Genomic DNA, 14,771 nt, shown 5'->3' with positions numbered 1-14,771 from the left:
TTTTAACATAATGCAGCACAGGCTTCTGCAGGGGCAAAACACCCTCCACCCGCAGCCTAACCCTAACCCCCAAACCAACCACCCTAACCCTCCGCCCGCAGTCTATCCCTAACCCCTAAACCAACCACCCTATCCCTCCCCCTGCAGCCTAACCCCCAAACCAACCACCCTAACCCTTCCCCCGCAGCCTAACCCTAACCCCCAAACCAACCACCCTAACCCTCCGCCCGCAGCCTATCCCTAACCCCCAAACCAACCACCCTAACCCTCCGCCCGCAGCCTATCCCTAACCCCCAAACCAACCACCCTAACCCTACCCCTGCAGCCTAACCCCCAAACCAACCACCCTAACCCTCCGCCCGCAGCCTATCCCTAACCCCCAAACCAACCACCCTAACCCTACCCCTGCAGCCTAACCCCCAAACCAACCACCCTAACCTTCCGCCCGCAGCCTAACCCTAACCCCCAAACCAACCACCCTAACCCTCCGCCCGCAGCCCATCCCTAACCCCCAAACCAACCACCCTAACCCCCCCCTGCAGCCTAACCCCCAAACCAACCACCCTAACCCTCCGCCCGCAGCCTATCCCTAACCCCCAAACCAACCACCCTAACCCTCCCCCTGCACCCTAACCCCCAAACCAACCACCCTAACCCTCCCCCTGCAGCCTAACCCCCAAACCAACCACCCTAACCCTCCCCCTGCAGCCTAACCCCCAAACCGACCACCCTAACCCTCCCCCTGCAGCCTAACCCCCAAACCAACCACCCTAACCCTCCGCCCGCAGCCTAACCCTAACCCCCAAACCAACCACCCTAACCCTCCGCCCACAGCCTATCCCTAACCCCCAAACCAACCACCCTAACCCTCCGTCCGCAGTCTAACCCCCAAACCAACCACCCTAACCCTCCCCACAGCCGAACCCTAACCCCCAGACCAACCACCCTAACCCTCCGCCCGCAGCCTAACCCTAACCCCCAGACCAACCACCCTAACCCTCCGCCCGCAGTCTATCCCTAACCCCTAAACGAACCACCCCCCTGCAGCCTAACCCTAACCCCCAGACCAACCACCCTAACCCTCCGCCCGCAGTCTAACCCCCAAACCAACCACCCTAACCCTTCCCCCGCAGCCTAACCCTAACCCCCAGACCAACCACCCTAACCCTTCCCCCGCAGCCTAACCCCTAAACCAACCACCCTAACCCTCCCCCCTGCAGCCTAACCCCCAAACCAACCACCCTAACCCTCCGCCCGCAGCCTAACCCTAACCCCCAGACCAACCACCCTAACCCTCCGCCGGTATCCTAACCCTCGCGGCATACTTACGTTCAGGATTCCGACCGCCAGGATATCAACTTCCCCAACAAGTATAATATCTTATAACAGTCCAGCGGGCAAAGAGGTGAAGTGCATTATGTTAAAGGGGTTTCCAAGAAGCTTTTTCTGAATAGGAGTTATTTGCAAATACAGAACACCCCCCACCCCCCTATTATTTAAGTAATAATCACACTTCAAATCTAGAGGTTTTATTTCTATTTTATTTTACAGCGCTTTATATTCCACAGCAACATTTAAACTTCAGTAATAACCTACAAAATACAACAGTCTATAGAAAATATCCACCCACGATCCAGCAAGCATAGAGGAAGCTGTATACACTACGCATATACTACTCAGATGTAAGGTGTCCTATATACTCATGTTATACTGCAGCAGCGACGGAGGCCGGGAACACCTATGGCCGGAACGGATGCTATACCCTGTAATCAGGGGGTTCCCACAGAACGCGGGTTCCGGCAGCCAGTTTATTGCAGAGATTTCTGCAGCTTTCCTTTATCAATGCCAATGGCCAGCTGAGACCTATACGACATACACTCTTTGGTGAAGAATAAATGTTTTATAGGACATTTACATAAGTACCTTACATTTTAAGATAATGCGGCACAGGCTTCTACAGGGGCAAAACACAGCGTATTAGAACATTCACAAATATAGGAACCAGGAACAGCAGTGATGTAATCCTCTCCCAGGGTTCCAGGTCTCGGAACATCTGGCATCTATATTTGTGAATGTTGGGGGTCATTCCGAGTTGTTCGCTCGGTAAAAATCTTCGCATCGCAGCGATTTTCCGCTTAATGCGCATGCGCAATGTCCGCACTGCGACTGCGCCAAGTAAATTTGCTGTGCGGTTAGGATTTTTACTCACGGATTTTTCATCGTTCTGGCGATCGTAATGTGATTGACAGGAAATGGGTGTTACTGGGCGGAAACAGGCCGTTTTATGGGCGTGTGGGAAAAAACGCTACAGTTTCCGGAAAAAACGCGGGAGTGGCTTGAGAAACGGGGGAGTGTCTGGGCGAACGCTGGGTGTGTTTGTGACGTCAAACCAGGAACGACAAGCACTGAACTGATCGCAGATGCCGAGTAAGTCTCGAGCTACTCAGAAACTGCTACGAGGTGTGTAATCGCAATATTGCGAATACATCGTTCGCAATTTTAAGATGCTAAGATTCACTCCCAGTAGGCGGCGGCTTAGCATGAGCAAATCTGCTAAAATCCACTTGCGAGCGAACAACTCGGAATGACCCCCGTTGTTTAGGAGAAATAGCTTGGGCGGTTCATGAGTAGCCTCATCCGACAGTATTACATACAACCTATTATAACAACTTCATCCCCAGCCTAAAATACAGGATAAAACCGCCCATTACCCCCAACCCCCCCCCCCCAGCGGGAGAGGACCCCCCCGCAGTAAGCGGTATACCTACAGACAGGAGGTAATAGAGGCCGCTCTCGGCTGCCGGTGGGGTGGAATAATTTTGGCGAAGACGATACATTTTTTGGAAACGGCTCTAAAACATGATACAAGTGAGAGAAAAATGGTTTATAATACAGAACGTGACATCCATTTGTCAGTATTCAGCTCCAGTCCACGCAGGACACACACAGGATTCACGAGCGGAAGCTCCCACCCGCTGGAAAGTGATCTCCGGCCTGGCGCAAATCCCCTAACGCCCAGCTGGTTCCCATTTGTTATAGTAACTTGTTACTAGACGGCGCAGGTCTTTCTAGATCAGATGACGCGCATTCCTTTGCAGGTCTCTTTAGGCTAAGTTGTGTCCTTACGACTTATATAAATGTCAAAACGATATAAAAATATAAATCCAATTCCGCTATTAGTAAACTTCAGTGACGTGAATTCAGTAGAACAAGTCTGTCTGTGCCCAACACCCAGGATATACTCAGCGCTAAACGTTCCAACAATGCGAACAAGAGCAATAGTGCAAAGCAAGATTTCCAAAACCGCCCCAGCTTACCCCTTATAGTGACCTCTCCATTATAGGGGACTGTACAGCCCCTTCCCATAACACACGTCAGGCACTTACACTCACTTGTTACGTCTTACACTTTGGCACAGAGAACCGGCTTCATCAACTGAACAGGACCCAACCTAATGTACAAGGACGGACTGTTACACAATTGTATCCTCCGTGTGTTTGTGTGTGTGCGGCCTGTACACAGACTGAACCTCTAACACTGATAAATAGGACGTCTTCTTGGTCTGACTACTCCCGGTGTGTTTTCCCCACACCATTCCGGAGCTGGCATAGTCTCGTTCATTCCTGAAACCAACAGAAAAAGCTCTTTTAAATCCACAAAATATTCCGGACACACAATTATCCATCATGGACAAGATGTGCTGTATACAGAAGTAATGTACAAATGGAGCTACGATCATCTTGGCTTCTCTGCTGCACCTAGGTGCACCAAGGCTTATTAGCATAAGCCTTTCATCTATTGTTTTCAGCTGCAATACAATACAGAGAACAATACAGCAGGGGATTAAGGGGGTCATTCCGACCCGATCGCTCACTGCAGTTTGTCGCAGCGATCGGGTCGGAACTGCGCCGGCGCTGCAGGCCGCTGGTGCATGGCAGCCGTCGTTGCCCAGCGATTGCCTCTGAGACAGAGGCGGTCGCTGGGCGGGAGGCGTAGCCGGACCGTTGGGGGGAGCGGGCGTGACTTCTCACGCAGCCACTGCGGCCAGTGGCAGCAACAATCAACTCCCGGCCAGCCGGCAGGGAGTTACTCCACAAATACAAAAGCATCGCCGCTGTGCGATGCTTTTGTATTTGTGCGGGGGAGGGGGGCGGACTGACATGCGGGGCGGACTAGCCCTGTGCTGGGCATCCCCCCGCATGTCAGGGAAGATGATCAGAGCTGTGCTAAATTTAGCACATCTGCGATCAACTCGGAATGACCCCCCAAGTCCGACTGCCCTGGCTCAATTAATCCTATTAAAGGCCAAGGTGAAGATGGCTCCATCTGTACAGTAGATAATGTCCTTCCCCAATTGAAGGGTCTATGGCGGTCATTCTGACCTGATCACTCGCTGCAGTTCTTCGCAGCGCAGCGATCAGGTCACAATTGCGCCGGCGCATGGCTGACAGCCGACGGCTGTCGTTGCCTAGCGATCGCCTTTGCCTGATTGACAGGCAGAGGCGGTCACTGGGCGGCACGGCAGCGTTTTGGCCGCCGTTTGTCTGTTCTGTACGCAGCGTACGTACGGTAACCACACAACGCCTCGTACCTGCTTCCATGCGTTCCCTCTGCGCTCAATGACCACAGTCCGAGTCCCCGTAGTTGTGGAGGGAGATTTATCTTTGTAGTCGGACAACAGCCGGAGGATGGGATACTGGGTGCTGTATCTGTTCCACAACAAGATATTCAGAGTTTACATGACATTCATGTAACACCATCATTTTACTTGACTGATGTCATTTTGCTCAAAATGGCTGGAAAATCTATATGGTAGTTCTCTTCCCAGAGAGTCCTAAAATGGGACCTTAAATTCATCCGATATTCACTTATAGGTTCACAAAAATGTGCTGTGAAAATGGATAGTTCATGACAAATAATGCACGCGGTCTTTTTTTTAATGTTATGTTCCTATGGGATTTACTTGGTTCTTAACGCCAAAATTAATGCGAGTTCGGATTTATCTTATTGGCTATCCAAGATGTGACCTGCGAGAGCCAATAAGATGCTGTTTTGAGATCCGGGTAAATCCGAACCCGTCCCTCTCTAATATAAACACACCACATATCAAACATCACACCCATGTACTAAACCTCTCTTTCCAAAACCATGGCATGAATATGGAATTGGTTACTAGAACAATGGAGAGTACTTAGCGCGGTGCGCCAGTTACCAATGTCTGTGGATGAAACGGGCGACACACTAATTAGAAGGGTGACCAGATAGTTTGGCCGTGTAGTGTAAACCTGTCCCAGCATAGGCCCTCCATTCGAGTTGATTGCTCGCTAGCTGTTTTTTGCAGCCGTGCAAACGCATAGTCGCCGCCCACGGGGGAGTGCATTTTCGCTTTGCAAGTGTGCGAACGCATGTGCAGCCGAGCTCTGCAAAAACAGTTTGTGCAGTTTCTGAGTAGCTCTGACCTTACTCAGCCCTTGCGATCACTTCAGTCTCTTTAGTGCCGGAATTGACGTCAGACACCCGCCCTGCAAACGCTTAAACACGCCTGCGTTTTCCCAAACACTCCCAGAAAACGGTCAGTTGACACCCACAAACGCCTTCTTCCTGTCAATCACCTTGCGATCGGCTGAGCGAACAGATTCTTCGTTAAATCCATCGCCCAGCAACGATCCGCTTTGTACCCGTACGACGCGCCTGCGCATTGCATACACATGCGCAGTAGTGTCCTGATTGCTGCGCTGCGAAAAACGTCAGCGAGCGATCAACTCGGAATGACCCCCGTAGTACAATGTGTATCAGATACAGGAAACCTTAATTGCCCCGTAGCTTCAGTTGGCTCTAGACTCTGGGACTTGTGTTTCCTATGTAGTTGGGTTTGTGTGGAACTTACTGCGTTGTGATGACCTCTTTGCTTAAATTTGTTGACTCCCTCAGTTGGCGCAGTCTAAAAAGCTCCTACAATGAATAAATAAAAATATACGATTTAAAAATCTTGCTATTAAAGCAAAAATATTTTCAAAATTACGTTCGGACAACTTCCACGTGAAACAAAATTCATACATTATAAAGCGCATCTCATTTTGCGTGTACCGTGTGAGAGAAAAAGTGACTCCTTACTGTAAAAGTGACGTTTAAGGCTTCCACAAATCTCCCGACATCACACCGTAAAATCGCTTACGGAAAACTGCTGCCCTATCGCCTATTAGTTTTTATGAGATTTGTGGGTAATGCCACAACAATAGGGTGTTGTTTCCACGTTGCTGCATATATTACAGTGTCGGCAAATGTTTTAATGCACTTCATGTACTGTGTTTCAAATGATGGCAGTTTATAAAGAGATAGTAAGTGGGCAGACTGGCGTCGTCGGCAGGATGACACATAACGCAGCTTTTAATGGACGGAGTGGGGTAAATCGTGAAATTCCTTTGACGAATGCAGATTGGGACGATGCAACTATAGTTGCGTCTACAAGTAAAATCAAGATTTTATTTAAATGAGGTTCATACAACAGAGGGGGCACGTTACTAGAGATGCTCAATGGGTTACTGGAAGAGGAGGCTGCAAAGCCTAGGTGTTTTACACACCCCTAGAGAAGGCAGAAAAAGGCCCCAAGCCTACACGTTCCTCTGGGTACCTTCTGAGCTTTCTATGGGTATTTTAGAAGGGAAAGCACATTTTCCCATTGCAATAAGCACCGTGAATGTCCTTTGGTGGTATGTGTAGTGAAGACAGCCCTGATATCTTCTGTATTTATCTTCCCCCCACTATTCCAAACAGTAGGATTACTGATACAAATGGGGGAATTATGGGAAGGGGACACTGACAATGGAAAAGTAGGCCAACATTGGTATTTAGGACAACCGGGCGCCTAGAGGGACCCACCTGATTTGGGATACAAGGGACTAAAGTTGTGTAGAGGATAAACCTCTTGACTTTCATCCATAAACTACATTGCAGGATCGGGAGAAGTTCTCTTTTAACCTTAGAATCTTCTTAGGTAGCTCTGGTGAAAGTGCAGAGCATGCTGAGACTTGCAGTTCCACAAGAGATGAAGGTTACCCCGGACTGCCGTAGGCAAATCACCTTCTTACCTCCTGCTGCCTCTTAATTAAGGAATCTCTCTCTTCCAACGAGGACGTCAGCTCCAGAAGCCGCATCTGTAAATCGCTGCTGCTGCCTTCATGGGTGGTCATGTCATGCTGGAACTTGGTGATCTGAGTCTGGAACACACATTCCACCAACAAATTATTATTATACCTCATATTATATTGTTCCTCTGCTATTAATATATATTTTATGGATAGATGAGGGAGAGGAATTAATTACACTGGTAGCAGGTGGTGGGGAGAGAGTTGGTGTCAGAGCAGCGATTACAAGGAGGCGGGTGGGGGGGGGGGAGAAGCTTCTTTAGAGTTGTGTGTTCAGGGACCACACATATACTCTGTAGGAACATTACTCTTTCAAAAAGTAATGTTTCTATAGAACACACGGTTCATCTACACAGGGTTTATCTACAGGGTTAAACGCCAAATATAAACAAGGTTTAATGCTACCATTTATTCAGGCACCGGGTGACACAGTTGACAGTTCTGCAAAATATTCCCCTTCGTTACGTGTTTCGATATGACATTTTGCATTGTACTCAGGGAAAATATGTCACTAAGTTTTCCATATGGAATGGAACCAGCGCCACACAATTCTCTCAGCATGCCGGAAGCAATTTTGCAGATCCAAAGCATTATTCAGACTCAGACGCAGTGTGTTAAAAGCGCGTCCAAGGAAAAAAGTTGCATCTGGCTCCCTATTCTGGCGTTAACCACAGATGCAAAATGTGACCAACTCTGAATAAGTAGCAAATGCGCCTCTTTCCCTGTGCAAGTAACAGGATCGGATACGTCAGGAGGTGCAGAAAGTCCCAGTACACAACTCATACACATTTCCGTACATTACCATATAGTGCTGATAAACGGACTCGTGCGTGTCAGCTGCTTATAGTAAAAGACGTAAGTATAATTATTTTGTTATTAATAAACACATGGAACGCCTTCTCCTTCCCAGACTGGCCAGTAAACAGACTTTATTTTTGGAAAACAAGGGTTTAACTATGACCTTTCTTTTAAATCACAGTTGTGGCACTTTAACGTCCCAGAGACGGCATATAAATCAGAGGCAGGTAATAGGGGAGACGGAATAATGTCTCACTCAGAAAGCGAAGACCAGTTACTGTAAGCCACGCATATAGCCCCCGATGCCGATATTATACAGTATCAACAGCGCTCTATATTCATCTGAAGAAGTTGTGTGGGCCACCACGAAACGCATCAGAACAGCAGAGCGATTGCAGGATGTCATTATAATTATCGGTATATGGGTTGGTGTCGTTGTTAAGGCTTATTTGGAACAGCAATGTTCTGCAGACCTCTAGTGACATTCTTGGGGTGCAGTACACCTTTATATCCTGTAGGTGGTGCATGCTACTGCTACATGATATACAGCATCAAGAAAACTAGCCCTAAATGCTCCCAACTGCGCTTCAGCCCAATGGCCCAGCATTCCATTAGTAGAATCCTTTAGAAGGGCCTGGCACATGTAACAAGTATACAGGGTTATAGGGTTACAAGAACGACTAAGTCAATTCTAGCCAATAGTCTTACCCTTAATGAGCGCAACTCCTTGTCCTTCTCGTCTCGAAGGCTGTCAATCATTTCCTTGTAGTATCTGTTGAGTTCGTCAATCTTGTTTTGGAGTACGGGGCTGGAGACGGTTTCATTGACCTGGGAAGTGCAGCGACATAAATTCATTCACACTGGCTTCTATATAGCACCGCAATGTATCCCGCAACACTAATACAGAATAATGCCACAGCACAGAACTTCCAGTAACTAATATATGAGCCGGTAGAGGAGGAATTACATAATGACACCAGGGCAGAATGGGAGGAGGAACATCTTACTGGTGTCAGTCTGCTCTGTGTCTACAGTATCTTAATACGGAGGATCGATAATAGCCATAAAGGGAGCCTGGATACAGATCTTGTCGTTGTTAATTATGGAGAACAATATAATGATCATCGGTGAGTTCTAAAAATTCTAGTGCTTAGGAAAAGCCTATGTGCGGGAATCCTTAAGCCCTGCCATGCTAAGTGTAAGTAGCCAGGAGACCCACCTGCACCCGGAGAGTCTTGTTCTCCTGCTGCAGAGCGTTCTTGGTGTATTCCAGTTCCTTCAGCTGATAATCTTTGTCGCTGTCCGCATTGCGCAGGGACAGGATGTTGTCCTCCAAGCTGCGCAGCTTCATCTGATTCTGTTTCAGTTCTTGCTGAATACAGAAAAGGAGACACAAGTGGGCGTTAGACGCACCTGTATACGCTTCTTCTGACGTCACAGAAACGCTTCTAATAATGTACCAGAGATAAGGACGACTGCTGGAACAAACGTATTTGGTGACTCCGTGTTTCCCTTTTGCGCCACTTGTCATAATTACCGCCAGGTGCGTTCAGGTCTATTCTGGGTTCCGGGGATTCGCCAGAAGAGGAGTCTTACCTGCTGCAGGCGGTTTTTCTCCCGCAGTGACGCCAAGATGGCCTCGTACTCTTTGATCTGATTATCCTTGAAGGTCAAGTCTCCGGCAAGTGTTTTATTGTCAAGTTCTAATTTCTGCAGATGAAAGAAGGTCATTAAGCAGGGAATTCTGCATGTATGAAATACGCGAAGGGACGGCTCAAATTGGGGGTGACTGATGCCCCTATGTATGGTTTATTCAGAAGTAATAACCACTGCCCGGGTAATTTAAGAGATCTGCAAATTTATTCGAGAGCAGCTCCCGACTCACCAAAAGTTTCTGAAGTAGCACAACAAAAACTGTCAAACCGGCCAATCACAGTGTAAGGAACGTCAAGGGGCCAATCAGCAAGCACCAATTAATGTATACGGGTCTGGATAAAACAGCTTATATCCGAGTTATATTGTGTACCCCCCGGACACTCATCTCAGTCCAGCCACACTCCACCTCATGCTCCCACCTGCTGTAACGCTACATATATTGCTAACTGCCCCCATCTTCCACCACAATCTCTCCGTCTCTCGTCTCCGTTCCACCCAACAAGGAGCCCGCCACTAATTTATCAACATATGACCCGTAACTAATCCCTCCACTTACAGTATGTTCTGATGATCAGTGTACAGTTCCCCACGCAATGTGTATAATATATATAAGAGACACAGATGACGGCGGCTGCGTAGGTGGAGGGAGAGTAACGGGGGTTCTAGCGCACACTTACCGTTAAGTCATTCTGCAAATGTCCCAGCTCCTCTCTCAGGCTGCTGAAGGTGGACAGCACCAATCTCATCGACTTGTCTGAGGTCTGACGCATCTGAGGATACAGAGAAGGTGACGTCAGTAATCTGGCAGTATCCCACCCACCGGATACACAATATTGTACACAGTGCTATATACTGTAATATACTGGGCACATCGCTGTATAACAGCAACAGGGAAAACACCAGTCCTCCTTTCCCAGCCACTAAACTATGAGATGACAATGAGTAGGTGATACCAGCGACCGCCTAGGAGACAATAGCGGACAGTACTTTCGGCGCTGCATTTCCTCACCTGCAGGAGATACCGGATCTGCTGCTTGGTCAGTTCTGAGACTCCTTTTGGGATAAGCGATTCGACATCCTCAGACTGCAGGAAATAGAACAGCCACGTTAGCACGTGGTCATTGCCACGGAGAAAGTTTGATACCAGATCATTGGCGACCAGTGGACCCATCATCATTAACAGGAACCCAATAACTTCACCCCATCTGGGACTACTGTAACCCACCAGCAAGTTATCACATCACTCATACTGACCACCGTTCCCCTACGTACCTGAAACTCAGAGTCTGAGGGTTTCCTGAAATCACAAGAAGAAACTCTGTGTAAGTACATATGGAGGACACCACATAGAACAGGGCTGTATATAAGAATGACTTATTTAAAGAACAAAAACGCAGACAATACAAGACATGGGCTACAGGGAAATGCAAAATTCAATAGATCTAAATGCTAAGAAATAGCTTCATGTTCTGCAACTCGTGGTCGGAAATCAGTGGCTCTGCCAGGGGGGCGACCACGTGTATAATCTGGGGACCGCCGTACTGCAATCATGGAAAGCTTTGGCCCCTTAGTTTAATAAAAAAGATGTTCACAAACTTTCCCTAAAACTAAAACGAAACTTATTGTTTCTTTCTTATCAGATCTGATCACCAGTAACATAAGTAACAACAGACTGTCCCCAATGTCACGATGACATGACAAACTGCTCAGCGCTTACAAAGAATATACAGTGTATCAATACCGCAAAGCCGTGCGGATTACAGGGGCAGTAGGGGCTATTTTATTCATTTATCTGCCACCTGGGAGGAACCTGCAATTTTACTGATACAGAATGAAAGCGATTACCTGGCTCCGATTTTTTCCACATGTTGCAGCAAAAAGCTGTACAGGTCGTTGTTCTTCCGGCTCAATTCAGCCAGCAGCTCGCCGAAATAGCGAGCGTCCAGTTGCTCCGGCCCGGATTTGTCGCAGCTTCGCTGCTGGAATGAAACACAAGAACTGACTTTAGATTATTATCATAAAGTTCACATACAGTAAGTACAGCGCACACCCCAGACAGACGACCTCGGACGCGATCCCCGGATACGCTTCCTAGCGCTGCATTCGTAGCACTGCAGCTATACAGTATGAAGTCACAGCCGTCTACTAGAATTCATTTATTATTTAAACCACTGTAATACAGGGACTATACAGAATTCAGAATTGGATTTATACAGCGCTAAACAACAGATGTACGGGTGATTAGATTTTATTACAATCAACTATCCCAATTATTAACATTACATGACTCCCTATCATATAGAACTCAGGATAATGCAAAATAAACCTAAGGATTCGCACACCTGACGCAGAAATACTGCCGTGTCTGAGCTGCAGGCATCTGAAGACGAGCCGCAATATACAGATGGGTCCATGTTTATCTTGACCTTTAATAGGATTAACTGAGACTGGCCAGTCGGACTTAATCCCCTGCTGTAATGACTTAATCCCCTCCTGTATTGTTCTCTGTATTGTATTGCAGTTGAGAACAATAGATGAAGGGTTTATGCTAATAAATCATGTTGTGCCTAGGCGCAGAAAACTAGTCAAGATAACTGTGGACCCATCTGTATACATATAAGTACGCAATTCTGACCTAATATTTATATGTACAGTACTGTAAGTCCGTCTGTCTCTATAGGAATGCCTGAACGTCAGATGCATCCTTTTCAGATGTATTATTGGTATTGGTATAAAATAAAACCAGTGTTTAAAGCCTTAAACTTAAAAAGGGGTCACTAATGGCAGTAAGCAGTGGGCATATGAAAATACTGTAAAATGGAGCTTTCATAAAATCCAACCGTAAATATGGAGTCAGTACCGTGGCCGCTCGTGTTACTGCCCCCATATGATGGAAATACAGCACTTCCTAATGCAGTATTAAACTTAGACCTATTTGAAGCAGGTTCCAGGCATTCCTGCACTGCTGCTGCATTATCTCCTCTCACAGATACAGTAACAGAAACCGATATGTATATAATTCATATAATTACAGATATATGTAAAACAAAAGTATAACAACAAAATCTTTCTTTAGCCCCAAAATGTTTGTCTGGTGAAACATAAATCATTTAGCTCCGTGTCTCTCAGATTACACTCATTCTGCATAAACGTGTCCGGAGGTATTTATTAAAACTCAGAGAGAAATATAATTGTGAGGGATAAAATACGAACCAATCAGCTCCTAGCTGCCATGTTTGAAAAATGACAGGAGCTGATTGGCTGGTACTTAATCTCCGTTCACCTTATCTCTCTCTAAGGCATAGTTCATAGACCCTCTTTATCTCTCCTAAGTCTATTTCTCTCCAAGCTTTGATAAATACCCCCCAGCGAGGCTGTCACAGTAACATGATCAGTTTGGGGACGTGTAGAGAGTTTGCAGATAACCCGTCATGTAAGTCATCACATTCTGCAGGGGAACGTTACATGTTACGGGGTACGTACAGCGCATTATCATCATCTGCGGGTTATAGACAGGAATGGTGAACGGAGAACGCAAACCTAGTACCGCATTCACCACCTGCAGCGATGCAGGATCATTTAGAGGTTCATGTAATGGTGAGCTGCGATTCCTCCAATGTCCGGCAGGTGTATAAGGCTCCGACACTTAATATATTACAGGTATTTTATTTTCTCTATTGACACTTTCATTACAATAACTGGCTCTATTCATTTGCTTTTTGAAGCTAGATCAATGGAGCAGAGTATAGACATTATGAAGGAATTCACTTTACTACAGCGCCTCGCAGGGGACTGATCAATAAATTATGGGAACTTGGCCTAGGATATACTATTTGTACATGGATAGGTAATTTGCTGGATAACGGTACAACCAGTGGCGTAACTACTGCCCCCACAGCCCTCGCGGTGGCTTGGGGGCGCAGGGCTGCCGCCACTGATTTAGCGCAGATTGAAATGCGGACGAGCATGTCCGTATGTCAATCTGCTGTCTCCTCTCCCTCCTTCCCTCTGCTGCTGTGACGGAGGGACACGGAGGGCACAGCGCGCGCCTCTCCTGTGTCCCTCCTGCGTCTCCGGCGGGTCTAATAAATGAAGTGCCGTTCGTGAGCTCTGATTGGCTCACTAACCGGCACTACATTTAACAGACCCGTCGGAGACGCAGGAGGGACACAGGAGAGGCGCGCACTGTGCCCTCCGTGTCCCTCCAACACAAAACAGCGGGGGAGCGAGGGGGGGGGGGAATTTAACTGGCACTGGGGGAGCACAGATCGGGGCATATGTGGCACAGAGGGGACATATGTGGCACTGGGGGGGTATATGTGTACCTGGCACATGGGGGGGGGGGCTTTTTTTGGCACTGGGGGCATGTGAGTACCTGGCACTGTGGGGGAATATCTGGCACTGGGGGTATATGTGGCACTGGGGGGGTATATGTGTACCGGACACATGGGGGGGGGCTATATTTGGCACTGGGGGCATGTGAGTACCTGGCACTGTGGGGGAATATCTGGTACTGGGGGCATATGTGGCACTGGGAGCACAGCCCTAGCAACTAGCACTACCCCCTAGCAATGAGCATGACACCCAGTGCATGAAACCCCTGGCAACGAGTATGACACCCAGTGCATGAAAACCCCTGGCACCGTGCATGGAACCAAGAGCATGAAACCCCTGGCAAGGAGCAGGTTATTTAACAGTAATTAGAAGTCTTACTGTAGGACTTAATGTGTAATGGGCATTGCGGTGTGTGGCATAATGTATCACGGACATTGCGGTGTGTGTCATAATGTGTCACTGGCATTACGGTGTGTGGCATACTATATCACGGGCATTGTGGTATGTGGTATAATGTCTCAGGGGCATTGCAGTGTGGCATAATGTATAACGGGCATTGCGGTGTGTGGCATAGTGTATAACGGGCATTGCGGTATGTGTCACAGGCATTACGGTGTATGGTATACTATATCACGGGCATTGTGATATGTGGTATAATGTCTCAGGGTCATTGCAGTGTGTGGCATAATGTATCACGGACATTGCGGTGTGTGTCATAATGTGTCAGGCATTACGGTGTGTTGTATACTATATCATGGGCATTGTGGTATAATGTCTCAGGGTCATTGCGGTGTGTGTCATAATGTGTCACAGGCATTGTATGTGCTATAATGTATC

The 14,771-nt window shown here is 47.5% G+C and overlaps 1 protein-coding gene across 1 annotated transcript in view; it reads right to left on the bottom strand.

The window, feature by feature from the left end:
- Positions 1 to 1,523: 1,523 nt before the first annotated feature.
- The window catches only part of POF1B (POF1B actin binding protein), a 95,990-nt gene continuing 82,742 nt past the window's right edge, over positions 1,524 to 14,771 (bottom strand). The window contains exons 9-19 of the mRNA XM_063938390.1: positions 11,445 to 11,578; positions 10,872 to 10,896; positions 10,609 to 10,683; positions 10,277 to 10,369; positions 9,540 to 9,653; positions 9,163 to 9,315; positions 8,652 to 8,771; positions 7,089 to 7,217; positions 5,888 to 5,952; positions 4,592 to 4,709; positions 1,524 to 3,623 (exon numbers count right to left, since the gene is read on the bottom strand). Coding sequence (XP_063794460.1) covers positions 3,618 to 3,623; positions 4,592 to 4,709; positions 5,888 to 5,952; positions 7,089 to 7,217; positions 8,652 to 8,771; positions 9,163 to 9,315; positions 9,540 to 9,653; positions 10,277 to 10,369; positions 10,609 to 10,683; positions 10,872 to 10,896; positions 11,445 to 11,578 — 1,032 coding nt within the window. The 3' untranslated portion in view covers positions 1,524 to 3,617. The remainder of the gene's footprint in view (positions 3,624 to 4,591; positions 4,710 to 5,887; positions 5,953 to 7,088; positions 7,218 to 8,651; positions 8,772 to 9,162; positions 9,316 to 9,539; positions 9,654 to 10,276; positions 10,370 to 10,608; positions 10,684 to 10,871; positions 10,897 to 11,444; positions 11,579 to 14,771) is intronic.

This window comes from Pseudophryne corroboree, chromosome 8 (genome assembly GCF_028390025.1).
Source record: "Pseudophryne corroboree isolate aPseCor3 chromosome 8, aPseCor3.hap2, whole genome shotgun sequence".
In the NCBI taxonomy this organism is placed as follows: Eukaryota; Metazoa; Chordata; class Amphibia; order Anura; family Myobatrachidae; genus Pseudophryne; species Pseudophryne corroboree.
Note: the sequence above shows the minus strand (reverse complement) of the source record. Positions and strands in the feature narration are given on the sequence as shown.